The 27,036-nt window shown below is 46.0% G+C and overlaps 1 protein-coding gene across 2 annotated transcripts in view; it reads right to left on the bottom strand.

Moving 5' to 3' along the window:
• Positions 1-2,358: 2,358 nt before the first annotated feature.
• LOC138261617 (arf-GAP with GTPase, ANK repeat and PH domain-containing protein 3-like) overlaps positions 2,359-27,036 on the bottom strand; it is a 2,246,054-nt gene continuing 2,221,376 nt past the window's right edge. For both annotated transcript variants that reach the window (XM_069210744.1, XM_069210743.1), the window contains exons 17-18: positions 24,993-25,248; positions 2,359-6,333 (exon numbers count right to left, since the gene is read on the bottom strand). In XM_069210744.1, the coding sequence (XP_069066845.1) occupies positions 6,109-6,333; positions 24,993-25,248 (481 nt within the window). In that variant the 3' untranslated portion in view covers positions 2,359-6,108. The remainder of the gene's footprint in view (positions 6,334-24,992; positions 25,249-27,036) is intronic.

Raw genomic sequence — 27,036 nt, 5'->3', positions numbered from 1 at the left:
CTCCTTAAGTGGGTGGCACAAAGAATGATGCACGCCCACAAGTAGCATTTAATGTTCAGACCCTGGGAAAATCTAGTACCACTTTACAGGGGACTTATAAGTAAATTAAATGTGCCCATTGGGTGTAAGCCAATTTTACCTTGTTTAAAGGAGAGAGCATACCCACTTTAGCACTAGTTAGTAGTGGCAGTGGTAAAGTGCACAGAGTCCTAAAAGTAAACTAAAAAAAGTTCTGAAAACAGGAGGGGTGAAGGTAAAACGTTTAGGGGTTACCCTGCAGTGAGGGCCAAGTCCAACAAAAGGGATGTGAAAATATGAGTCCTGCAGGTCAAGAAATAGCATCCAGTCTTCTGAATCCAGGACAGACAGGACTTGGGCCAAGGAGAGTATTTTGAACCTGTCCTTCCAGAGACAAAAGTTGACAGGGTGAAGGTGGAGCAGGGACATTGTGAACGAAAAGCACACGAGCAAGTGAGAGCAACACGAAGTGCAGAAGGGGAAGAGAAGCACACTTGCTAGGTGGAAAACATGCACTCATGTAGAGTTCTTAAGACAAAAGAAAACAGTAGATCCCTAAAAATGAGCAGTGGAAACACACAAGTAAATAGGCAATGCTCGAGAGGAGGCACAGACACAAGATGAACAAACAAAGTCATTGAAAAATAAACAAGCAAATGACAGTGACAGGAAGGACAACCAGTGGTAAGCAATAAGCAGGCTGCAAGACAAACATGGGACATCAAGGGGGAAAGTATGGTGGCAAAGTAGGTGTTTAGAAAAAACATGTCCCAGATGTACAAAGATACTGGTCGCAAAAAGCGGGCACTATTTATGCCCTGGGTTTTTTGCAACCAGTATTTAATTTTGAGAACCAACCTATGTAATATCAAGTTGGTTTGCAACATTCTGACTCAGAGTGGGGTATAGACAACCAACCTAATTAATATTCATTATGTAGGATGAGGTCGTAAATTGTACCTCACTCCAACTGGTCACAACCGCCGGGCTGGTCTGCAAGGGACAGCAGACCATCATGCCCGTGATTACATTTAAATAAAGAATTTGTGCTTTTAAAAGCAGCCTAATTTCCTTAAAGCAAACAGAGTTGATTTTTAAAAAAACGTTTATTTTATTAAGTTTCAGTGACAGTTGACAATGGTCCTTTGGACACTTGCCTACTCCACCTGAAATATTTAACACATTTCTTGAAGGGGTCCTCAAAGGGGATGCCTTCACTTCTGTAAATAGGTTACCACCCCAACTCTGTAGTCTGTAACTTTTCAATGGTTTGCAAGCAAATTCCAGTCACAAATCTTTAATACTTCTGATTCCGCATCACAATTTGAAAGGAATTCCCTTCCAAACTGCAATTTGGTATCCAGTGGCAAACACATTTTATGAGTCTGTAAAGCTTTACCAACTAATAACAATTGTTTGGCACACTTCGAAAACATTTTTGTTGTTGCAAACTCCTAACCGGAATGTTTTGACAGCAAAACACGTTTGTACATCTTGCCTTATTTTCTGCTTGTTCATATAGAACCTGGGACTTCCCAGAATGTGACTGGATAAGACAATGAGCCAATAAATAAACACCAACATATTTCCTTGTTACCAAAACACTTATCATGGAGAATGTCCTCCTCCCCGCGAAACTAGACTTCTATTTCGGGGCACATGGACAGAACACCGTACAGACAAACACAAGATAAGTAGTAGACATGCCTGAAATTTGTCATGGGGGCTCCATTCTGCCCAGTCCCTCACTCCGACGATCTGCTTTACAGTGACTTCATGATTAATTTGACGAAATGCCAACAGGAGCTGAAGTTCTTCTGAAATGCTCAGTCTGACTGCCCTGCTTTGAGAAACGAACCCCTAGGGTTTCTAGTATAAACTTATGGGAAAGAAATCTGGCGGAGAAATGCTGTAGAATGTTTAAAGCGCCCCTACCTTAGTTTAGAGGAAAATAGTTCTCAAAATAGGGTTGCTGTCCTAATGGAGATTTTGGACTTTGGTCTTTAGACAGAGCAGGGAAAGATGAAAGCCTAACGTTGTCTTCCAGGTGTTCTCAATGACCCCAAAGCATAATAAGCTTGTGAAAAGAAAAACACATTCCTCTATGAAACAGATAGTGGGATGACATTTTTCATTATTTTTACAAGTAATGTGCAGATGAGAAATGGTGAGTGAGGTTTGTCTTTGAATAAATCCTGAACTTACAATAAAAAGAAACCCCTGCACACAGTACGTAAATCATGCCCATCTGTTTCTTTTGTTAATTAGTGCACAAAATCACAAAACAATTTGGATGCCTCTTGAAGACCTAACTAAAAGAATAATTAGAAAAAGACCAACGAACTTCCACGATTATTTTATTCATCTCAACACAAAGTAAGAAATGTCTGAAGAGATAAATGCAGAAGGATCCTCTGTGGATTAGAAAAAGTAGCCTTTTCCGAGATTGCAACAACTGTACCTACACACAGTGAAGGGCAGCCTAATACATTGTCAGGTGTCAGTGGCATTAGAACACTTACATATTTATAAAGCATTTCCTCACATATCTTCTTTCAATGTGAGGGAAGAGACGCTACTTCACTGGTGTCTGAAATCATCACTACAGGACCAGAATTAGACGGTCTGTCGATCGTTTTATCTCATTTATTTAACATTTTTTTCAGAATACAGAAGTCACCCACATATACTGCAGTTAAACGTAGAGCCCCCCTATTTACAGAATTCCATATAAATAGTTGCATTATACACTTTATACAGAAGTACCACAACATCAAGGACACAACTGTTTAGGTGTCCGGAGTGCTAGCGAGAAGAAATAGGGTAGACATACATTGGGAACCTGAGGTGAAGAAAAGACATGCCAAGAAAAGAACAATGTTGAGGGCCATTTCACTGGCCACCTTCATCTCACTCACTGCACTGCACCTGCGTGGGACAAATCCAAGTGGAACTTCTCTCCCGCCACATAACTAGTACTTATTCCATCCCATCATTTAGACATGTTATCACAGACCATCAGACTCACTCACTCCAAATATTGCCACCCGTCCACAACATTGCCTTTCTGTCTCACTGCCCACACAGCTGTTCATTCCAGTCATCATCTTCCACTATAATGCCCTATTGATCCTGCATGGTACTGAAAACCCTGTCTACATCCCACTGTTATCTCTTCACAGTTCATCATGCTGTTTTCTCCTCTCTCATATACTTAGCTGTGTAATCTTTTCCAGCAAGATATTATACTCTCCCTTTATATTCCATCACCGTAGTTCCTTGACACATAATTCAATGTTTCTTTTTCTTGCTTTCTCCTCATCATCTCTTGTTATTTGTATTGCTTAATCTCACCTTCTGCTGCCCTCCATCCCACAAACCCTTTCCATTGTCCGGCCATGACAGATTCCTAGTTGTTCCTTTCACCTCTAGTTTTGTCAAGCTGTGTGTCGCGCATACCCTTTCTCACATGTGTGCCAGCTCTCCCTTTACCCACGTGTGCTTCGCTTCACCTGTTTTCACTCAATAGTGTATTTTCAATTCCATTCACCAGATATGTTGTAACACAGGGTTAAATTACTTTTGTCATATTTGATTGAAGGACAATGACAAAAACGCATTGTGGAAGAAGCTGATAACATCTTCTTTCCATGTTGGAAAATATGAAAGTAGTTTGCTCTTCACTGGCTCACCTGACTCCTACAGTTTTCATGAGGAGGAAAGTTCATTCCTACAGACTGTCTGAGTGGGGGAAATCATTCACTCTTCACTTGTATACCAGACTCCTATAGACTTCACCAAGGGGAATGAAGACATTCGCTCTGCACTACCTCAGCAGATACTTACAGACTCCAAAAGTAACCAGCTGTGCTCTGCACTCCTTCGCCTGGCTCTCAAGGAGATTCAGTCGGAAGGAATAGAAAATGCTCTGTCTCTGTAATTCTTCAGGAGGAATGGGAATGCAGTTTGTCCCCCTTTCATGACTGCTCTCTTCTAAAGCCTACGGGCAATAACCCATTTAAAATCACTTGAACGTAGTATTCAGCTAAAGGCGTGTGGGTGCCTGGCACCTACTGGTTACTAGACATGGCTGAAGAAAGCTCATATGGTGGGGAAGACTAATTAAGGCAACAACTTGATGAGAGTAAAATGTATCTTTGTGGTGCCAATATAGCAGGTCAATCGAGAACCCTTGTATTGTGCGCCAAATCCAAAGCATTTTAGAGCACTACACTCTCTGAGAGTAAAACAAGCAACCAACAAGCAGAGCGAAGAAAGATAACCATAAGAGAAAAAATTATCTTTGTGATAGACTCTGAAAGGTTACTGCAGGATCTGGCAGACCGATAGAAGCTTCAGCCACCAACTCTAACCCTCCTAAACGTGAGGATTCCTAGGAAGGACAGTCAAGTGACAATAATACCCTGAATAACCACGTGGCTGAGTGATAGATTTTGGAGTTCTAGCTCAGATAACAGTGGTATTTTCATACAGAGCAAAAAGAGAACACTTTAAAGTTGATATGAATCTCAACAGTGAATTCACTCTAGCTGGGAAAACTTCCAGCTGCATTCTTCTCATGGTCCTGTTAACCAATCTTGCTGCGTGATTTTGAATTATCTGTAGACAACGCAACGTTTAAACGAGGTCCCTGCAGAAGATTCAATAGCTGATCTTATGATCTACTATTTCTTGGCCAGGTGATCGGTAGTCAAAAAGAGATAGTTTGTAAAATAGTATTAGATAACATGTAGGTAGCTAACCAATGCATACACTAATACAGTGAAAGCAAATGAAATGCAAGGATAGGATAGGCCCTGAGTGACACAAAACATTTTGATTTGGGAAACTGCGGAATTTCAATCAAAGTGGAAGGATTGTGAGACCGTATCCACAACAGTTGGTGTTTGGTTGAGAAGAGGACAATATCATTTTGGTGTCATTAAAACCGAGCCAATGGGTCATCATCCAAGACTGAATATTGATTAAAGTATGGAGTGCAGCCACAAGTGGTCAGAAGATAAGTTGACAGTGAGTTTGAAGTAAAGATCAACTGGGAAAAGTCTGCATGTTTCTGTGAACTGTAAAAGTATATAGTGTTTGCAATGAAGATAGTGGGGCAAGATAAGTCACTAAGAAGACCACATTTAAGTAGAGACAATTCTTAATGCCTTCCAGAGTGACACCTGCTGGCAGATGTTCCCAGATCAAGGAACAGCTGTTGCAGAAGGTTACTTCAGAGGCAGGCACCTCAGGGCCCAGTCAAGTCTTCAGGTCAGAGAGTGACTGAATTCGAAAGTTGCCACTGCCGATCAAAGCTTCATGACTTGGACATTTTTTAACTAGGAACCTGCTGGATTTCACACTGGGAAATCACTCCAGTGACTAACAAAGTGACCCAAACCGACACCAGCTGGTCATCGATTATGAGTGTTACAGGTGGTTATTTCGAATCCTAAGACTGCTGGCAGGAAGTGAACTGCTGATGGAGCTGGGAAGGTGCACAGAATATAAGTGCAGGCTTTAAGTAGAGTTCAGAAGAGGACAGTCCCTCTTCCCTCAAAGCAGCCTCCGAGGTCAGTGCCTATCAGTCTTTCCTGGGCATACTCCAGTGACAACCTACTGTATATGATTTCCTTTGCAACAAACACGTTGTGACAGTGCTAGAATCTCATCTGCTCCAACTGCATAATTTTGAGCATACAGGGAAACCACCTTTCTGCAATGCATCTCATCCTCCCGCATAACATGCTTTTTGAATCCTTGCTTAAGGGATGTCATTCCACAAACACCTTCCATAGTAAAACACTTGAGTCAGGAAATGTTCATGGTGCCCACACTTTCTGTACCCGTACAACTATACACATTGTGCTCTGCGTTTTCCCAGTGTCACAAGTGAATAACAGGGCAGCCAACAGTCCTGGCCTCCCACTTTAATTAGGGACACAAAAAGACTATGCAGAAAGCTCAGTTCCTCTGGAAAACGAACCTGATGACACCCTCTTTCTTAGGCAGGGAGATAGGGTGGGCATAAAACTAGCAAAAGAGCCACATGGAGAGATAAACCCCTCCCTAGTAGGATGTCCTCGGTCAGATGATGATAGGGTCCAACTCAACCTCTGAACCTGGCATTAAATTACTGTTGTTCATGTTGGCATTCCGTCGTGGTAGGCTGGGAGTCAATGGAGGCACGCAGCTGTCATTGGGACACCCATGCTGAAGAAGGACCTCAATGCACTCTTGGTTACCAGCACGCTTTGCATAGGCCAAAGATGTTAGTCCACGGGCATCCCGGCTCTTCACATCAACACCATACTGCAGAATAAGAATGATGGAGAAAAATCATCAAGAGCAGCATAATTAGTTTAGAGACGGTTAACAGAGCACCATAGCTTGCCTATGGTTCATGAGCCAATGAATCCATTTACCTCAGCCCCTACACCTCCCAACCACGTTTCCAACACCTAGCTTTAATTCCAGACATAAGAAAACATTTTTCTCTAGGGTTTTCTGAACCCGTTTTCGCAGCCTTTGCCTCTCGTTACGAGTGACCTGGTAATTGTGATGGACAAGTAAAGGAGTTTAAGTTATACAGGAGCATCACGCCTGGGCTATTTCACTCAGAAATCCTAGTAGATGAATTATCCACTGAAAATACTTAGGCACATTAAGTCAGATTCACATATTATTCTCCAAAATCCCACAATGCTCATTTTACCGGCCACCAGAATTAGTGGGATCCTTGGCAATAATTATGGCATATGGCGAATCACAGCTGTTACACCAGGCTTCTCATAAAGAGAGCCTTTGTCTAAAACTAACTCTTTAAAGTCCTCATGCACCCATTTGCCCAGAAGTCTTCTGAATCCATGTACAGAAAACTGATTTGAACCTGTTGCCAGTTCTTCTGTACCCAAATTCCTCAGAGTTGCTATGAACCAATATTGCTACAGCTGTTCTGAATCCATTTTCGAGAGTACTTTTGAACCCAATTTTTTCAGATGCATGTTTATTTAACATTTTTCTATAGCTTAATTGTAAAAAGTAGTGTTAATGTGCTTTATGAAGGTACAGCATTTTACACACAAACCAGCAGGGATTAGGAAAGGAAACATGATTAGACAGTATGAAAAACAAGTTACTTCCCATTGGTAACGCCTTATCTGGTAGAGACTAAATGTAGCCGCAGTTTCTTTACCTAAGAAGTGTTCCCAGACGTCAGACTGGATCCAGAAAATTTTCATGAGTAGTACCCCTGCGGGTGGTAGGTGGTGTCGCTCAGCAGTGTGTGGCGTTGTTCGCTCCAGAAATGACATTTGTGGTGCCAATATAGGCACCACCAAGGCACACTCAAGTCAGTTTCTTTTCCTGACTTTGCACACCAGGAGTGCGAAGCCATGAAGAACACTGTCCACTGGTGTGGAAAACCAAGTACCTTTAAAGGGAAGTCACCCTGTCCCTAGAAATCCATTTACAGAGCAGGGAGGATGGGTGGGTCGGTAAGGAATCTGTGATTAAATATAGTCTGTACCAGATAGGGTGTTACCAAAGGTAAGGAACTAGTTCATCTGATAGAGACTTAAAGCTGCAGATTCCTAAACCTAGAATAGATACTGAAACAATACCATACTCAGAGGTGGGCCTGTAGACCAATTTCAGACGAGGAAGCCCTGCAGGACCGAACAGGAAAAATGCCTATCCCAACGAATCTGACTATCCAAGCAGTAGCGTTTCGTAAACGTGTGCAATGAGTTCCATGTTGCTGCCTGACAGATGTCCAGGACTAGAATGCTGCACGGTAATGCAGTGGTCGCAGCTTTAGCTCTGGTGGAATGACGAGTGTGTAGCAGATCTTTATACTGAAGATGATCCACCTGGAGATGGCCTGCTTCTGCATGGCCTGTTCTTTCTTCTCTCCGACATACACCAAGAAAAGTTGGTCGTCAACCCAGAACTCTTTTGTGCGGTCAAGGGAGAACAATGCTCTTTTTGGGTCCAGAGGGTGGAGTCGCTGCTCCTCTTTGGAAGGATGTGGCAGAGGGTAAAATGTAGGCAGAGTGACAGACTGGTCTATGTGAAAGGGAGTGACTACTTTTGGAAGAATGGAGGCTCTAGTGCTTAATACCAGTTTGTCTGGACAGATTGTGAGATAAAGAGGCTTGGATAATAAAGCTTGAAGCACGCTAGCCCTCCGAGCAGGTGTTATTGCCATGAGGAATGCTGTTTTGATGGTAAGCAGCCTGACAGCACAAGTGTGAAAGGACTCAAAAAGAGCGCACATCAGAAAACTTAAAACAAGATCGAGGTCCCACTGAGGCATGATAAAGGTGTGAAGTAGGGAACATATGTTGGAGACCCTGCAAGAACCTATTTAGTTCAAGGGATTTCATGAGGGATGGCTGATGGGATGACCACAAAAAAACAGAGATAGCCCTTGAGACTGCCAAGAGCAGGGTGCTGCTAGGCAAGAGAAAGAATAAAAAGCAGAACCTGAGAAAGAGGGGGCAGAAAGTGGATACATTTATCTTTCTGAACACCATACCACAATATATTTTTGCCAATGGCAGGCGTATATCATCTTGGTGGATAATGCCTGGCTCCCCAGATAACAATAAAGACCTCAGGAGGGAGGTTGAAGGTTGACAACTGTTGCCACTCAATCTCCACATATGAAGACGGAGAGTTGGCTGGTTTGGGTGGAGGACCTCTCCTGCTTTTGCAACAGAAGATCCTTCCGAAGGGGCAACATGATCAGAGGATCGATGGCCATGCTGAACAGCTCCGGCTACTAAACGCTCCATGCCGAGTCCGGAGTCACAAGAATGACATGGGCCCGGTCGCTCCTGATTTTTTTGAGAACTCTGGTCAGCAGTGGTATGGGTGAAAAGGTATACAGGAGGCCTGAGCATCACCTGAGATAAAAAGCTTCTCTGAGCAACCACAGAACTGCTGACATTGTGCATTCTCGGCGGTGGTGAACAGATCTAACCAAGGCTCACCCCATCATTGAAAGAAACCTTGCACCCCTCCGAATAGAGACGCCATTTGTGATCCACTAGGCATCTTCAGCTGAGTTTGTCCGCCCTGGCGTTCAAAGAGCCCACCAGGTGTTGAACCACCAGAGATATGCCCTGACGTTACAGCCACGTACTGAGATGCAGGCCTCTTGACGAAGGGTCTACAACCCCACCCCAACCTGTTTGTTGGAGTACCATCACAGAAACACACAGGACCCCATTATGACAATGGCGGTTAAAACCGCCTACCGCCGCTGCGACGGCGGCCAAAAGACCATCGCCACGGCTACCATCCGTCCGCCATAATATGACCACAGCCGGATTTCCGCCACAAGAAGGGCGGAAATCCGGCTATGGCCATACTGGCGGATGGCGGTAAGGGTGCACTGCTACCACCAGCAGCGCCACGCCAGCTGTATTATGAAAAATAATAGGGCCTGACGGTGTTCTGCTGGCAGGCGCTGCTGGCGGTAGCAGTGCCCCGGCCCGTCCCCTGCCAGAAGACCCCCTGGATCCAGGTACATCGGTCTCTGACAGTGGAGGGTGTGTGTGCGTGTGCGTGGGGGGGGTGTATGTGTGAGTGTGTGCATGAATGTGAGTGTGTGTTTAGTGTTGTTTGTGTGCGTGTATGAATGTGTGTGATTGCATGTATGAATGTGTGTGAGTGCGTGTATGTATGGAAATGTGAATGCGTGTCTGCACGTATGTTTTGATGTGTGTGCGGATGTGTTCGTGAATGAATGAATGCATGAGTGTATGTATGTGTGGATGAGTGTGTCTGCGTGTGTGTGTGAATAGGGGGCGTGGATGTAGAGGTGGTGAGGGGGTATCTGGAGAGGTTTTGGGGGGGCCTCATATCAGTGACAGGGAAGGAATTCCCTGTCACTAATAGGGCCTACCGCCATGGTTTCCGTGGCGTTACGAACACCACAAAAACCATGGCAGTAGGCAGGGTCATGATACTGCTGGTGGCACAATAGCACCCGCCATGGTGGTCAGAGTGGTACATTGGCAGGTTGGCTTCAGCATATGTCATGTGGCGGTAAGTACCGCCAGCCTGTTGGCGGTACTACTGCCACATTAGCTCCGACCGCCGGGGTCATAATGACCCCCATAGTGTTTTTTTGGTGTGACTATTATAAACACAAATATATTATTCCTTATATTCATAAACCTGCTGCATACACTATCTGATATGTAAACTGGAAACAAAGCCATCACCTGCCTACTACATCAAATGGAAACAAACTGCTTCTCCCCCATGTACAAAATCTAAAGTAGTGGAGTTACAAGAATTGTCCTTCACTAAAATCCTAGAGGAGAAAAAAGCCATACATTCAAATACTGAACTCTATATTCTTGAATAATGGGCATATTCAAAGAGACATTGCTTCTCTATCAATGAAGGTTTCTGACAATGAGATAAAAATAAGGGGTAATCTCAAAGCTATTACATTGGCAGACTTAGAAAACAGGAACTGTCAATACAATCTGTGCACTTTTAATGTGCCAGAAAATATTTGAAGGCCAAATTGTCCTCTTTATTTACAATCAAGGGCTCTGTGTCTACTATTGGGACCTTCCTCTATCCAAGTAGTTACTTTGAGTGCATTCTCTTAGTTCTTCTGGAACTGCTGGGTTCCAAATCCATTTTGCAGAGTTCTTCTGATCCCAGTATTACTAGACTTCATATGACATAATTTTTCAAATGTTGTTCTAAACTAATCTCAAAGCAATCTACTCAGACCATTTTCTACCATTTTTCTGGAGATGTTTTCAGAGTTCTCCGGAACCTATTTCAATGAGTTCTTCTGAACTAATTTCACTGAGTGGTTCTAAATCCTTTATCCGCGGAGTTCAGCTGAATATATTTCCCACTGTGCTTCTAAAAATATTTAACATAGTATGCTGAGTGAACTCCTATAAATGGATTTCCCACTGTACTTCTAACTCAAAGTTTCTGAGCACTTCAAAGGTATTTTTTCAGAGATCATCTTAAATAACCTCCTCGAGCTCATTTTAACCCATTTCCCGATTCTTCTGAACCCATTGCCACTAACTCATTTGAAGCCATTTCCAGGAGCTCTTCACAACTCATTTTCTGAGTTATTCTGAACTGATACTGCAAAGCTATTTCCTCAAAAACATCACAACTAACCTCTTGGAGCTCATTTTAACCCATTTCCTCAAGTTCTTCTGAACTCACAGCCATCAATTCTTTTGAAGCCATTTCCAGGATCTCATCACAAGTCATTTTCTGAGTTATTCTGAGCCCATACCAGAGTTCATTTGAAATTGTATAACAGAGTTCCTCTTGACCACATACAGCATGTTCTTCTACTTTCTACCTTCCCCTATGACCTTCTGAAACCTTGACAATTAATCCTCCAGGTACTATTTGGTACAGTCCTTCCAAATCAGTTTCTTTGTAATTTTGAACCATTTTGAAAGGTCCTTTTAAACATTTTACAATAGTATTTAATACTTAGATTTCTTTTAAACATCCCTCAGTTCTTCTGGATATTTATCCATACAGGTACACTGACCACATGCTTTGCAAGTTTTGGAACCTACTGCATACAGTTTGTCTGAGACAATTGTTATGAGTTTCTCTAAATCCATTAAGACAAGTTCTTCTGTAGATGTTTTTCTTAGTTCTTCTGAAAGCGTGATCCACATAGATCATGTGAACCAATTCTCTGAACCTGCTTATCTGAGTTCCTCCAAACCTATTTCTTCTGTTCCAATGAATCCATTTTCCTGCGTTCATCTGAGCCCAATTACGAAAGGTCATCTGAACCCATTAGGCTGTGCTTTTCTGAACTTCTACCAGTGAGTTTCTCTCAGCACCGCATCTTGAAACCTTCTAAATTCCTTTGCCTGTGATCTTCTGAGCTCCTCCAAAGGGTTTGTCTGAGCTCATATTAATGAGTTAACCTCAACCTATTATTCAGTGTCACCTGAAAGGCATTTGTCTGCATTTTTAAGAACCCATTTTTTAATATGTTGTCTAATCTCAGATTCCTGAAGTTTACATAAACAAATTTCCAGGGTTTTTCTGAACTACATTTTCCAAGGCAACACTTGAACAAATTGTCTCAAGATTCTTCTGAACTAATTTTTCACAAAGATTTCTGAACTTTTTTCCCCAGAACTCTTGAGACTCTAATTACCTGAGTTCATCTAAAATCACTATTCACAAAGCCCACCTAATGGCACTGCTTTCAATTACCCAGAGTTCATTTAGGTCGACACTTCAGAACCAATTCCACCATGGTTTTTCTAAAGCTATTTCCTGAGCTTAAACATATTGGGCCTGATTACAACTTTGGAGGAAGGTGTTAATCCGTCCCAAATGTGACGGATATACCACCAGCCGTATTACGAGTCCATTATATCCTATGGAACTCGAAATACGGCTGGTGGTATATCCGTCACATTTGGGACGGATTAACACCTCCTCCAAAGTTGTAATCAGGCCCATTGTCTTGAGCTTGTATGATCCAATGTAGCTGAGTTCTTCTGAAATAGTTTTCAAATTATTGCCAAACAAATATCTACATGTTTCATTTGGAGCCATTCTATGAGTACTGCTGAACCTATCTGCTGATGAATTCTCATGTTTTTCACCTGTTCCTCTGAGCTTATTTCTCTAACTTCTGACCCACATTCCCAAAAGTTCTTTTGCTCAGATTTTTTTAGTCCTACTTTACATGCTCTTTTGATTCAGTTTAATTGCATTCTTCTTAATATGATTTCCTGACTTCATTTCACCGAGTTTTTGCAACGCCTAACCCCTTCTGCACCTGACCACAATCCATGCATTCTTCTGAGAACATTTTTGTAAGTGCTTTTAACTTCCCATTTTTTCTGAGCAAATTTTTCCAAGCGTCTCCAACTCGTTTATCTAAGTCATTTGTCATAAAGATTATATTAATCTAATTCCCAAGTTTCTAAACCAAATGTTCAGAAACTTTACCAGACCTCATTTCTCAAAAGTTCTCCAAAACGCATGAATAATTAAGGCCCGTATTTATACTTTTTTAACGCTGCATTTGCGCCACTTTGTGACGTAAAAACGGCGCAACCTTGCAAAATACAATTGTATTGTGCAAGTTTGCGCCGCTTTTGCGTCAAAAAATGACGCAAGTGCGGCGCAAAAAAAGTATAAATATGGGCCTACGTTTTTTCTGAATTCACTATCAAGTTTTACTACCAAACTTTTTTAAAGAATTCCTCTGTTCTAAAATCCCTAGCTCTTGTTAATCTACAATCCAGAGTACTTCTGAACCCATTAATTCCAAATTATTCTGAGTTAGTTGTCTGAGCTCTTCTAAATCTATTTCATTTAGTTTTTCTGAACCCCATTTACGAAGGTTTGTAGCAAAACCACTGCTAAGAATTTGCCTGAACTCATATCTGAGATTGTTTCTGAAACCTATTCACTGAGCTCACATGAATCAAACCAATTTCCCTGAGTTTTTCCCAAACCCATATCCCTCCATTAACGCCAACCATTTTGGGAGAGCGATGTCAACGCAGAGGCAAGATGGTGCCTAGAAGGTCAGCTGGACTTACTTCTCTTTAGAACTACCTGTGCATCTCCTGTAGTCTGCAATTAAGAGACAGAGATGGGTGTCCAATTATTTTACAGCCACGACCAGGTGGAGGTAAATTTAACTGGTCTGCTAACCACCAAAACCCTCAGGATGATCTTGGCCGCTGCGAGGAGTAGAGCTGGAGTACCCATTTTAAAGCCTTTAGTGAAAAAGAGGCATGGCCGTGCTGGAGTGGGTCTTATGTCGTGTGGGGCTCCAGTCATGTGGCTTGTGAATGGCACAGACCTGCTTAGTAGTGGTGAGGCTACAATAGGGAGTATCAGCATGGAGGGGCTTTGGCTTGCCTCCCTTCACAGCTGTATGAAATGACTCCAGAGCCAAGACTCACCAGGATTAAAAGTTAATCTCCAGCTACTATGTGCCTTTTGGAGTAAAACAGGGATAACCTTTGCCCATGCTAGATGCCTCCCGTAGAATTGACGGTGTTGTCTCCTGCACATCAACCAGCACTGCAAAAAAAAATTTTTTCACAGAGGTCAAATCAAATCAAAAAAATGTATAGAGTGCGCTACTCACCCGTGAGGGTCTCAAGGCGCTGGAGGGGGCGGCGGGGGTGGAAGGAGGGTCACTGTTCGAACAGCCATGTCTTGAGGTTCTTTCTGAAAAGCAGGAGGTCTTGGGTCTTGCGGAGGGAGTTCCAGGCCTTGGGGGCGAGGTAGGAGAAGGATCTGCCTCCTGTGGTGGTGCGTTGGATGCAGGGGACTGTGGCGAGTGCGAGGTCGGCAGATCGGAGGTGGCGGTTGGGAGTGTGGAAGTTCACTCTTTCGTTGAGGTAGGTTGGGCTGGTGTTGTGGAGGGATTTGTGCGCGTGGATGAGGATTTTGAAGGTGATCCTCTTGTCGATGGGGAGCCAGTGAAGGGATTTGAGGTGTGATGAGATGTGTTCATGGCAAGGGAGGTCCAGGATGAGGCGTGCGCCTGTGTTCTGGATTCTCTGGAGTTTGCGTTTGAGTTTGAGTGTGGTGCCGGCGTAGAGGGTGTTTCCGTAGTATAGCCTGCTGCTGATGAGTGTGTGAGTGACGGTCTTTCTGGTCTCTATGGGAATTCATTTGACTGTTTTTTTCAGCGTGTGTGAGTGTGTTGAAAGAGGAGGAGCTGACGGCGTTGATTTGCTGGGTCATGGAGAGGGAGGGGTCCAGGATGATGCCAAGGTTGTGTGCGTGGTTTGCGGGGGTAGGTGCGGGGCCTAGGGCGGTGGGCCACCAGGAGTCGTCCCATATGGTTTTGTTGGAGCTGAAAATGATTATTTCGGTTTTGAAGGAGTTGAGCTTGAGGTGGTTAGCTGTCATCCAAGTTCAGTGTCAAGGAGTGCAGCGTGGAGGTTGGTTTTGGCAGTAGTAGGGTTGCGGGTGAGGGAGATGATGAGTTGGGTGTCGTCTGCGTAGGAGAAGATGGTGATTCCGTGTGGTCGGAGGATGTTAGCGAGCGGGGTCATGTAAATGTTGAAAAGGGTGGGGCTGGGGAAGGACACTTGGGGGACTCTGCAGATGATTTTGGTGGCAGTGGAGTGGAACGGAGGGAGGCGGACTTTTTGGGTTCTATCGGTGAGGAAGGAGGGGAGCCAGTCTAGGGCTTTGTGTCAAATCCCTGTGTTGTGGAGGCGTGTGCAGAGTGTATGGTGGCAGACAGTGTCAAAGGCCGCAGAGAGGTCCAGGAGGATGAGTGCGACGGTCTCGCCTTTGTTGACTCTGGTTCTGATGTCGTCAGTACATGCGATGAGGGCAGTTTCCGTGCTGTGGTTCTTGCGGAACCCAGACTGGGAGGGGTCGAGTGTGTTGTTTTCCTCAAGGAAGTGGGATAGGCGGGTGTTTACTTGTTTTTCAGCGACCTTGGCGGGGAAAGGGAGGAGAGAGATGGGGCGGTAGTTGGAGAGGTCGACCGGGTCAGCTTTGGTCTTTTTTAGGAGGGCGTTATTTTCTGCGTGCTTCCAGGAGTCTGGGAAGGTGGCGGTGTCGAATGAGGTGTTGATTATGTTGCGAAGCTTGGGGGCGATGGTTGGGCTGGCTTTGTTGTAGAAGCGATGGGGGCAGGGGTCGGAGGGGGATTCAGAGTGGATGGAATTCATTGTTTTTTCAGTTTCTTCGTCGGTGGTTGGGGCCCAGGTGGTTAGTAGGTTGGAGGGGTGTGAGGGGGGTCTGTGTTGGACGGGTGGGGGTGTGTGTGGTGGGTGTGTGTGGTATGAAACTGTTGTGTAAGTCTAGGATTTTGCAGTGGAAGTGGTTTGAGAGGGAGTCACAGAGGAGTTTTGGGTGCGTGGTGTCTATGTTGCTGGCTTTGGGTTTGGAGAGCTCTTTGATGATGGTAAAGAGTTCTTTGCTGTTGTGGGAGTTACTGTCTATGCGGTCCCTGTAGTATGCTCGTTTGGTGGTGCGTATGAGTTGGTGGTGATTGCGAATGGAGGTTTTGAGGTTGGAGGAGTTGGTGGTTGAGTGTTCCTGTCGCCAGGCTTTCTCTGCTTTGCGGCATTTGCGCTTGGAGTCTTGGAGTTCAGTGGTGAACCATGGGGCGTTCTTGATGTTGCGAGTGGTGATGTTTTTTCTGAGGGGGGCGAGCGAGTCTGTACAGGTGGTGATCCATTTTGCGAGGTTGTGGGCAGCAGTGTTGGGGTTGTTAGTGTGGGCGGGGGGTTCTGTGCCAGTTGGGAGTTCAGATGGTCTGTGGGGATCTTGTCCCACATGCGGTAGGGTGTGGTGTGTTGGTGTGTGGGGGGTTTGGCGAAGGAGAAGTGGACGCAGTGGTGGTCGGTCCAGTGGAGTTCGGTGGTGTGGGTGTAGGTTATGTGTTGGCTCGAAGTGAAGATTGCGTTTAGTGTGTGTCCTGCTGAGTGGGTGGGTGATGTGACCAGTTGTTTGAGTCTGAGGTTGGTGAGGTTGTCTAGGAGAGATGAGGAGTTGTAGTCTTAAGGGTTCTCCAAGTGAAAGTTGAAATCACCGAGGAGGATGTAGTCTGTGGAGGTGAGGGCGTGAGGGCTGATGGTGTCAGTGATGGTGTCGCAGAAGGGGGGGGCGTGGCCTTGGGGGTCTGTATATGAGTGTACCTCCGAGGGTGGTGTTGTTTATGTGGATTAGGAAGTGCATGTGTTCTGCGCTGTCGAGGGTGTTGTGTGTGTTGGTGGTGACCTTAATGGTGTCTTTGTGCAGGATGGCGATACCACCTCCTGGTTTGTTTAGGCGGTCTTTACATTGGAGTTTGTACCCATCAGGGATGGCTGTGGCTATGTCGGGCTCAGATGAGTGGTTCGTCCAGGTTTCCGAGAGGAAGACGATGTCAGGTGAGTGTGATGTGATGAGGTCCCAGAGTTCTATGGTATGTTTGTGTAGGGAGCGGGTGTTTAGGAGTAAGCAGTTGAGATGGTTGTGGGGGGTGTTGTTGTTGTGTTGTGCGATGGTGTTGGTGTGGGGGCTTGTGGTGTTGCTGTGGGTTGTGGTGGTGTTGTTGTGGAGTGTGTTCAGGTTGTGGTTTTTTTTGTGGTGGGGCCTGTTGGGGTGTGCGGGGTCTGTGCTGGTGTCTGTTGCGTTGAGGTTGTGGTGTTTGGTGTGCGGGGCACTGGGGTTGGTGTGGGGCGTGTGGGTGTTAGAGGTGGAGCAGGAGAATCGGCAGGCATAGCAGGTGAAGGGTCCCTGTGTGTGTGTGTGGGGTTGGTTTGGATGCAGACGGGGCGTGGTCCTGGGTTGAGGGAGTGGAGTGTGTTTGTGGAGTAGTGTTGTCTGGGGGGGGGTCTTGGCTGGGGGGACCAGGGGGACTGGCGCTGTGCGCAGTCCAGGCGCGGACGGGCGCAGACGGTGAGCGTGAAGTGGGCACATACTGCACTGGTCTCTATTTTTCACATAGTGGTAGAATTATGCTTCTTAGTTAATGCATGAACAGAGTTTGGGTGAGAGGGGGGATCTCAAAAGCAAAGGTGATATAGTCACATAAGGCCCTGAACTAGTGCTTGGGGGTTGGGTGTGGGGGATGGTGCACATGGAATAGTCTCAAATTCAGATAAAATCCAAAAGCAGCAAGACTCAGCAACTGAGATGGCAGCAAAAAGGACATTAATGGATCTTAACAAAGATGTTCAAGCCATCAGAGAGAGTTGTGACAAACGAGGATGACATCTCTAGTTTAAGTCAAGATATTATGGCCTATCACTCTGCACTCTTAAGTCAAAAAGAAGTAGAAGACTTAAACAAAGAAGTGCCCTAAAAAACTAGTGCCGGTCCAGAAACTGCAAACAGCCCCAGGATGCTTGCTTCCGGCTGGACTATTCCCATTGGGAGCAGGGTCAAGACTAATCTGCATATGGCTGGGTCCAAACTGGGGTGGCATGGTGGGCAAAAAAAACATGAATTGGGATGCGGCCAGTGGCTGAGATTAATTCAAGCTTTCCATCTAGCACCTTCTTGTTTTTGCTGCCCTAAGAGCACCAGGTATGCATGGGTCCCGGCCTCACAGTGCCACTGGCCTCAATTTAGCCTTACTGATGATGGGTAATAACCCGAAAACGGTCCCAGGATGCTTGTTCCCGGTACAGGGAACACCAGGTGTGCCAGTTCAGGCTGGACTGCTCTCACGGAGAGCAGGGTCAAGACTGATTTGCATATGGCTGCGTCCAAACTGGGGTGGCATGGTGAGTAAAAAAAAACAAAGGATTGGGAAGTGGCCTGAGCAATTGCCAGTGGCTGGGATTAATTCAAGCATTCCATCTATCACCTTCTTCTTTTTGCATCTGCCACCCTAAGTGTGCTGGGTATGCCGAGACATGGGTCCGGGGCTCACTGTGCCACTGGATTCAAGCTAGCCAGGCTGATGATGGGTGATACCCCGAAACCGGTCCCAGGATGCTTGTTTCTGGTCCAGGGAACTCCTGGTGTGACAGTTCAGGTTAGACTGCTCTCACGGGAAGCAGGTCAAGACTGATTTGCATATGCCAACATTCAAAATGGGGTGGGATGGTGTGTAAAAAAAACGAAGGATTGGGATGCGGCCTGAATGATTGTCAGTGGTTGATATTAATTCAAGCATTCCATCCATTAACTTGTTGTTTTTGCACTCACAAATTTGTGTGCCCTTATTAATGAAGCTCCGGAACAGACAGAGATGGATCTTTCCATTTGCCCTGTGCTAGAGTGCACACAGGCATTGACAGCTGAGTTTGTCCACTCTGGCATTCAGAGAACCCACCAGATGTTGAACCAATAGGGATATGCAGTGATGTTCCAGCCATGTCCACAAGTACAGAGCCTCCTGACAAAGGGTCCATGACCCCAGCCTGCTCTGCTAGTTGCAGTACCACATGGCAGTAGTGTTGTCCGTGAACACCTGCACCAGATTCCCTTTGAGAGAGGGAAGGAATGCTTTCAATGCTAGCCTGATCGCCCTGAGCTCGAAAAGAATGATATAGAGCCCAGACTCTGCCTCTGATCTCCACCTCTCTCATGTGGCCGCCCCATCGCAGGAGTGATGCATCCGTCACTACTGTCAGATCTGGTCAGGGAAGGAAGAGGGATCTACCTCTGACCCAATCACAGTTCAAAAGCCATCACTGCATATCTTGTGAGGTTTTCTCTGAGATCTGGACCATGTCGGAGAGATTCCCCTGATCCTGCACCCACTGGAACTTCAGTTCCCACTGCAGTGCCCACATATGCCATCTGGCATGTGTCACCAGCAGGATACAGGAGGCCATGAGGCCCAGCAGCCTCAGAGTCATTCTCACCGAAATCCAGGAAAGAAGCTGAAACAGTGGTTATCATAGCCTGAATATCCTGAACTTGCCGCTCGGGGAGAAAGGCCCGAAACTGCACTGTGTCCAGAACTGCCCAGATGAAAGGGAGCATCAGAGAGGGAGTCAGGTGTGACTTCGGCACGTGTATCATGAACCCCAGAGAATGCAGGAGGTTCGCCATAGTCTGGAGGTGGGAGCCTGGAGCGAGCCCGCCCTCAACTGCCAGTCATCAAGGTAGGGGAAGACTGAATCCCCTAACTGGCGCAAATGAGCTGCGACCACTGCCATCGCTTTGGTGAACACCCAAGGGGCGCTGGTAAGTCCAGAGGGGAGCACGGTAAACTGAAAATGCTTGTGGCCGACCATGAAACACAAGTAACGTCTGTGGACCGGCAAGACGGGAATATGGAAATATGCGTCCTGCAATTCCAACACTACCATCTAGTCTCCTGGGTCCGGGGCAGATAGGACCTGAGCCAGAATGAGCATTCTGAACTTCTCTTTCTTGAGGAAGAAATTAAGGGACAGGAGGTCAAGGATAGGGGAGAGGCCTTTATCCTTTTTGGGCACCAGAAAGTAGCAGGAATAACAACCACGGCCTACTTCTGGCACAGGGACCGTCTCTATGGCTCCCTTGGCCAAGACAGCCATAACTTCCTCACGGAGAAGTACCAGGTGATCCTCCGACTGCATGATGGTGGCATTGATGAAGGAGTAGTCTCAAAAGGGAGGGAGTACCTCCTTTGGGCTTTTTGGGGCTGACGTGATGGAATGCCATTGGGGCTGGTGATGGCAAAGCACCAGACTAGAAAGATTTGGAGGCTGCAATGGGAGGGGTGATGGACTGGGCAGACCACTGGCCCCCTGATTCACGAGGATGCTGGATCCCATGTCCCAGGCCACACAGAGGCTGGGCAGCATGCACGGCACAGTGGCTGGAGGGAGAGGGAAGTGGTTGAGCGCCCCTTCTGCAGCCATGAAAGGAATGAAAAGCAGACTGTGGGAGGTGAGGGGCAAGGGACGCGAAGCCCTAGGAGCAGGCTGTAGCCCAGAAATCCTTAAAGCGTTCAAGCGCCAAATTTGCTTTGTATCCAAAGGGCATGTCCATAAGCACGGCTTGGACATCCCCTGAAAAGTCAAACGTCCTTAACCAAGCTTGGTGCCTTAAGACCACTGTTGATGTAACTGATCTACCTAGTGAGTTGGTCGTATCCTGTCCACATCATTTTGTGAACATCAGTGTTAGACTTTTCATCCTTGGCGTGGTTTCCCTTAACTTTTTGCCTCTGTTCCCCAGGTTGTTGATGTGTGCTGGACTCTGATTTTGCTGTTTTTGTTACTCTGGGCACCTTACCACTGCTAACCAGTTCTAAAGTGCAAGTGCTCCTTTACAAAATGTGTATGTAATTGGCTTATCCATGATTGGCATATTTGATTTATTAGTAAGTCCCTAGTACAGTGCACTAAAGGTGCCCAAGGCCTGTAAATCAAATGCTACTAATGGGCCTGCAGCACTGGTTGTGCCACCCACATAAGTAGCTCTTAATCATGTCTCAGGGCTGCCATTGCAGTGCCTGTGTGTGCAGTTTTAACTGTAAATTCGACTTGGCAAGTGTACTCACTTGCCAGGCCTAAACCTTCCCTTTTCTTACATGTAAGGCACCCCTAAGGCAGGCCCAAGATAGCCCCAAGGGCAGGGTGCAGTGTATGGTTAAGGTAGGACATATAGCAATGTGTTTTATATGTCCTGACAGTGAAATATTGCTAAATTTGTTTTGTCACTGTTGCAAGGCCTGTCCCTCTCATAGGTTAACATGGGGGCTACCTTTAAATCAGATTAAAGTGTAGATTCCCTTTGGGAACGGATGGACATGTAGAGTTTGGGGTCTCTGAGCTCACAATTTGAAAATACATCTTTTAGTAAAGTTGATTTTAAGATTGTGCGTTTCAAAATGCCACTTTTAGAAAGTGAGCATTTTCTTGCTTATACCATTTCCGTGACTCTGCCTGTTTGTGGATTCCCTGTCTGGGTCAGTTTGACAGTTGGGCTGGTTGCACCTCACACTAGACAGTGACACAAAGGGAGCTGGGGTGTAGCCTGCATATCCTGATGAGCCATCTGTGCTAGGAGGGAGGGGAGGAGTGGTCACTCACACTTGAAAGGGCTGTGCCTGCCCTCACACAATGCAGTCTCCAACCCCCTGGTGAGTGTCTGGAGCCTGGCCTGGGCAAGGCAGGACTTCACATTCAAAAGAGACTTTACTTTGAAGTAGGCCTACTTCAAAGGAGAAATTGGGTATAAGGAGGGCACCCAAAACCACAGACTTCAGAACACTTCTGGAAACAAGAGGAACCTCTGCCTGGAGAAGAGCTGAAGAGCTGAGGAAGAAGAGGTGCCCTGCCTGTGACTGTGCTTTGTGGAGCTATCCTGCAGTTGCTGCTTCTGCCAGAGTAAGAGGGCAAAGACTGGACCTTGTGTGCCTTCCATCTTGAGAAGAACTCTCCAAGGGCTTGATATAGAGCTTGCCTCCTGGTGTTTGAAGTCTCACGGACAGCAAAGACCTCTCTCTGCCAGCACCTGGAGTCTCTGGAGAGACTCCTACTCTGTCCTGTGGTGCCCATCCAGTTCCTGGGACCCTGAAAGGAGAAGCTGGCAGCCTAAGAGGAAGAAATCCACGCACAGAACACTGTGCTGGGAAAAGATCGACGTGACTCCAATCTGCGGCTGGGAAATCGATGCGCCGCCGCCTCCGCGGCTGAAAATCGACGCTCGCTGGAAACGAGACTGAAGAATCGACGCACGGAGCTGGAGAAACAACGTGCAGCATTGCTGATGGAGGCTGGGAGATTGCAACCCGCGCTGGGTGGTTTTCGGATCATCGTGTGGCTGGATTTCCGACCCTGAGCTGGGTGTGTAACAACAGCGCAAGGCCTGTCCGGACCTGAGAGTGCTGACCGGATCGACGCCTCGCTCTCCTGCGGAGAGAAGGAACGACGCACCTGACCTGACGAAAGGAGAAACGACGCAAGGTCCCGCTCGTGAGTGGAATCGACGCATCACAAGCCCTTTTTTACACACACTCGCCTGTGCGGGGTTATTTTTGATGCACCCAAGGTACATTTTCACACTAACAGTGTTAGTGTGTGTTTTAAACTACCTAAATACTCTTTTTGCTTTTTAATTGATAACTTGACTTGTGAATTGTGGATTTTTGTCATTTTGGTTAGATAAATATTTCCTATTTTTCTAAACCTGTGTTGTGTCATTTTGTTGTATTTTCATTTAGTTACTGTGTGTGTTGGTACACATACTTTACACTTAGCACTCTGAAGTTAAGCCTACTGCTCTGCCAAGCTACCAAGGGGTTAGGCAGGGGTTAGCTGAGGGTGATTCTCCTTTACCCTGACTAGAGTGAGGGCCCTTGCTTGAACAGGGGGGTAACCTGACTGTCAACCAAAGATCCCATTTCCAACAGTCAGTGTATCTCTCACATCAGCAACAGCTTGGGAGAGAATGGCCTGGGCCTCCTCCAGGACCTGTGGCATCACTTGCGCAACCATGTTCTATAAAGTATGGGAGTAATGGCCCAAAAGGCATGGACTTCAATACCAGACTGGAGGAAAACAACATCTTCTCAGGCTGATACAGTCTTTTGGATTCCCTAACTGGGCGTGCGGAAGGAAATGTGCCTGGGGATGCAGAGGTCTGGATAACCAAGCCCTCAGAGGTGGGGTGTTGCACCAGGAACACTGGGTCATGGGCACTGGTCTATGGCAGCGAACGATTGTCCTATTAACAGGAAGCCCTGTGCTGGTTTGGATCAAGTTCCCAGCAGGACATCAGTGAGAACTTCATTAAAGAGCAAAAGGGGTTCTCAAGAGGAAGCCCATGGCTAAAGCACCTCAGTCAGGAGGTTAGTCCTGATGGCCACCAAAGGCACCTCGAGGCTCAGGACCTTGGCCGCTCTCCTCACCACCAGTAAATAGGACGCTCCCTCCTCCGTAGCCACAGTAGGGAGGAGAAAGCATGCCAGCATCAGGGAAAGTGTCCAGATCACTGGCTTCACCCAGGTCCTGAGCCCAGTCCATGGGGTGATCAAGCTGGTATTTTAAAGGGTCCAGTGACCCTTCCATACTCTCACCGTACCCGTGCCCATAAGAGTAAAGAATTTGAAACTGGCGTTGAGCGACGCCGGTCCGGCTTTCGGGAATGAGTACAGGATATATGGCTACCGTGGGCCAGGGCGTCGTCGGAAGTGTCGACGCCTGAACCGTCATGGTCGCGGTGGCACGACCAATGCCAGTTTGGATCCGGGAACAGATCCCTGGGTGCCTGGGTGTGGAATCTGAGAGGCCCCTGCCGACCCTGAGGGGCCCAAAGCCACTTAGACAGGGTTGGACTGCCCAAAGATGAGACATATGGCCTTGTAAAACTCACACAATGGGGCAGAGGTGGCTTCGGCTCCCCGAAACTCGGGGAGGTGCAGAGCTGACTCAGAAGTAGGCTCCAAGGACGGAGGCCTAGAGCGACGATGCTCCTTTTCCTGCGTCGCGTCATCCAACCGGCGGGGTGAAGTAAAAGAACTCTTGCTCTTTTTTCAACTTCTTCTTGTGCTTACCATAACATACCAAAGACTTAGATTTTGACTACAAAGAGTGTGGGCTCCGTGAGCGGTCTCAGGACCTTCGTCTCGACCGAGGGCGATGTGGAGCCGAGCACCAGGCCGCAAGCAGCTTTAGTGACCGCTCCCGCAAAGCTTTCAGGTTCATGGTCTGGCACTTGGAGCACCACTTTGGGTCGTGGTCGCATTCCAAACACCAGAGACACACGAGATGAGGATCTATCATGGATATCATCAGATGACCGGAGTCGCCAGGCTTGAATCCGGTCTTCCATGACAACATCTCGACGCACCAGAACATCAAAAAAGCTGTGACGAAAGTTGAAAAGTCCAGTCAAAAAGTGACTTCAGGGGTAACTCTAATTCGGATCTGCATGTAGGCTGGCGCTGAAAGAAAAGAACTGACGTCAGTGCACCAGAGTGCTGTCTATATAGGACGTGCAATGTCATATCCGGAGAGCATGAAGCCTACGACGTACACAGAGTTGACCGATGCTACCTAACAGCGTGTAGGGGTACTGCTCGAGAAAATCTCCAAATCTGGACTGACACCTCAGGGAAATTCTAAGGTAAGGAATCTGCAACTATAAGTCTCTATCAGATGCCTGTGATTCGCAAAGTCAAAATGTTTCCAAATCGCAATTAGGGAGGAGAGTGAAATGGATGTCCCCTTTTAACTGTGATTCAGAATGATGCATATCCATGAAATGTGACCACAGTTGAAATTCTTTGGGAATTGTATTGGGCAACCTTGGGGTTCTCCCCCCAAAGTGTTCTCAATATATATTTTTTTTTTAAAGCAACACTGATTCCTCTTAGGAACACATGCAGGTTTAAAAAACTTGGTCCCCTGTGGCACTGCAAATAACAGGGAAGTGGCCAGCTGTTCCCTGAAGAGTTTTGGTGTCTGATAGTGGGCATGGGTCAATCCTCATCTGAAAGCAAGTGATTTAGAGTCCATTTCGCTGTGTTCCCCTGACCCCACTTCATCAAAGTTGTTCCTTACCCAGATAAGCAGCTGTGTGATAACAACATTGGCCATTGCACTGGAGAGGTGAAGTGCTGTGCGTCCATCCCCATCGCCGTATGTCTCATTAACCTCTTCTTTGGAGCCGTGTGCTAGTAGCGTCATCACCAGACGCAGGTCATCCTCCACCACTGCTCTTAGAAGCTGCTGCCCCAGAGGTATGTCAGACTGTGGTAGTGGAGCCAAGAAGATTTTCTGTTCATACTTAGCACGGATCCAGCGTTCCTTTTCCTCCCTGTAAAAGAAATGCACTAAGTACCAAACTATTACAGAGACAGAGGAACATACATTATTTGTTCAGGCTTAGCATCCCATAAAAAGGAGTAAGGCGAAGGGAAAATTACTTGCCTGTAAATCAAGCACTGATGTCTTTCACAGAATCTCATTCTTTGATTTAATCCCAGTGACCAGGGTCAGAATCTCCAGTGCATTTTACATGGCGATATTAAATGGACAATATTAAAACAGAAGTCTATCCAAATAGATTTCTTTCTTATGTGGCGTTTTTATATAGCACCTGTTCACCCGGCAGGTATCAGGGTCCTTTATGGAGAACCAAACAGTTATATGAGTATGTCAAAGAACACTAAAACAACACTAGAGGGAGCAGCGTGGTCGGGGGAAAGTGACATTATCAGTGTCTTTTCAGATCCAATGTGGCCTTAAACTTTGCCTGTGAAGACCATCTCCAGATTCTTAAAGTACAAATGTGCCAAAATAACACTGCCTTATAAGCCTCAAGGACAGTCCCCCATGTGATTCTATAAAATATGCCAACACCGGAGGACTAGAGTTACTCCTAAGGGATTAACCAAACCAACAGCATAATTATACACATCAAAAGCAAGCTGCAGTTTCCAGTAACATAGTCAGTGAACAGGCTTTTAAATCCTAAATTTCAACTGATCGCCACCAGCTGACCTCTCAAAGAATCCAGGGAGAAGAAGAAAGATTAACCAGCTGTCAACAGTTGGTTTCACTGGATGACATGTAGCCAAAAGGCTGCAATTCCTGTGACAGTCAATAAACATCCACACAGAGATTTAAAAGAGACCAATTCTAATGGCAACTAACAACAGATGTCTCGAGAAGGACTACAGATAAATTAATAGATGCTATTCCACTTACAGCAAAATGATATTCTTGCACGGAGTGCATGGAGTCCAAAGACAGTAGTTTTACTGACAGGCAACAGACATTCAGTCCTACATCTATTCTAAAGGCACTTTTCAGTAACAGTCAGCATTTCAGGCATGCATTTAGATTCTGCATCGCTAGTGTCATATGTGATAGGAATATAAAATGTAATGTCAAAAGAAATATTATTTTGCGATGTAAAACTGTGAGGTGATTAACACTACTTGCAGGACTTACTGTTGCACAGTTAGCATCTGGGGAACTGCAGTCTATTTCTCAATTCTTCGATAACCATAACATCCCGTCAAACACGTATTCAAAGGATATTTAATGTTTTTATACTGTACATTGCGATCTTGGTAGAGTACAATACCATCCCTCCAACCTTCTTTCTATGAACGTGTATTGATATCCTTTGTTCACTGCCAGCAGAATCAGCTGCACTTAATCTGTGATCATGCCTATCATTTGGCCCTGCCATACTCCCAGTATTCCTGCATTCAGTGCTCAAAAGGTCAACCTATTGTCATAGCCAGTGGCCACTAAGCGTAGATTGTTGCTGGGGTCAGCAATCCTCCTCACAGTATGCAGTACGAACGAGCTGAAACCAGCAGGTACTGAAAGGAAACAGCTCAAAACCGTAAAGTACAATTAGGAAAGACGTGAAGAAAATAATGAACAGTAAAAACAGTGGAATCCAGTAAGAACTAGTTGAGAACATTAAGAACAGGTGTAAATAGTTCAAACCAACAAAAAACAATATGAATAAAGTGTAAACTAGGGGAAACCAGTTACATTCTGTGGACATCTGTTGGAAACAGTAAGAACCTGTTGCACTTGGTCGAAACATGTAAACGACTAAAATCAGTAGGAAAATTGCAACTGT

This window comes from Pleurodeles waltl, chromosome 10, assembly GCF_031143425.1.
Source record: "Pleurodeles waltl isolate 20211129_DDA chromosome 10, aPleWal1.hap1.20221129, whole genome shotgun sequence".
Lineage (NCBI taxonomy): Eukaryota > Metazoa > Chordata > Amphibia > Caudata > Salamandridae > Pleurodeles > Pleurodeles waltl.
This window is presented reverse-complemented; position numbering and strand designations above follow the sequence as displayed.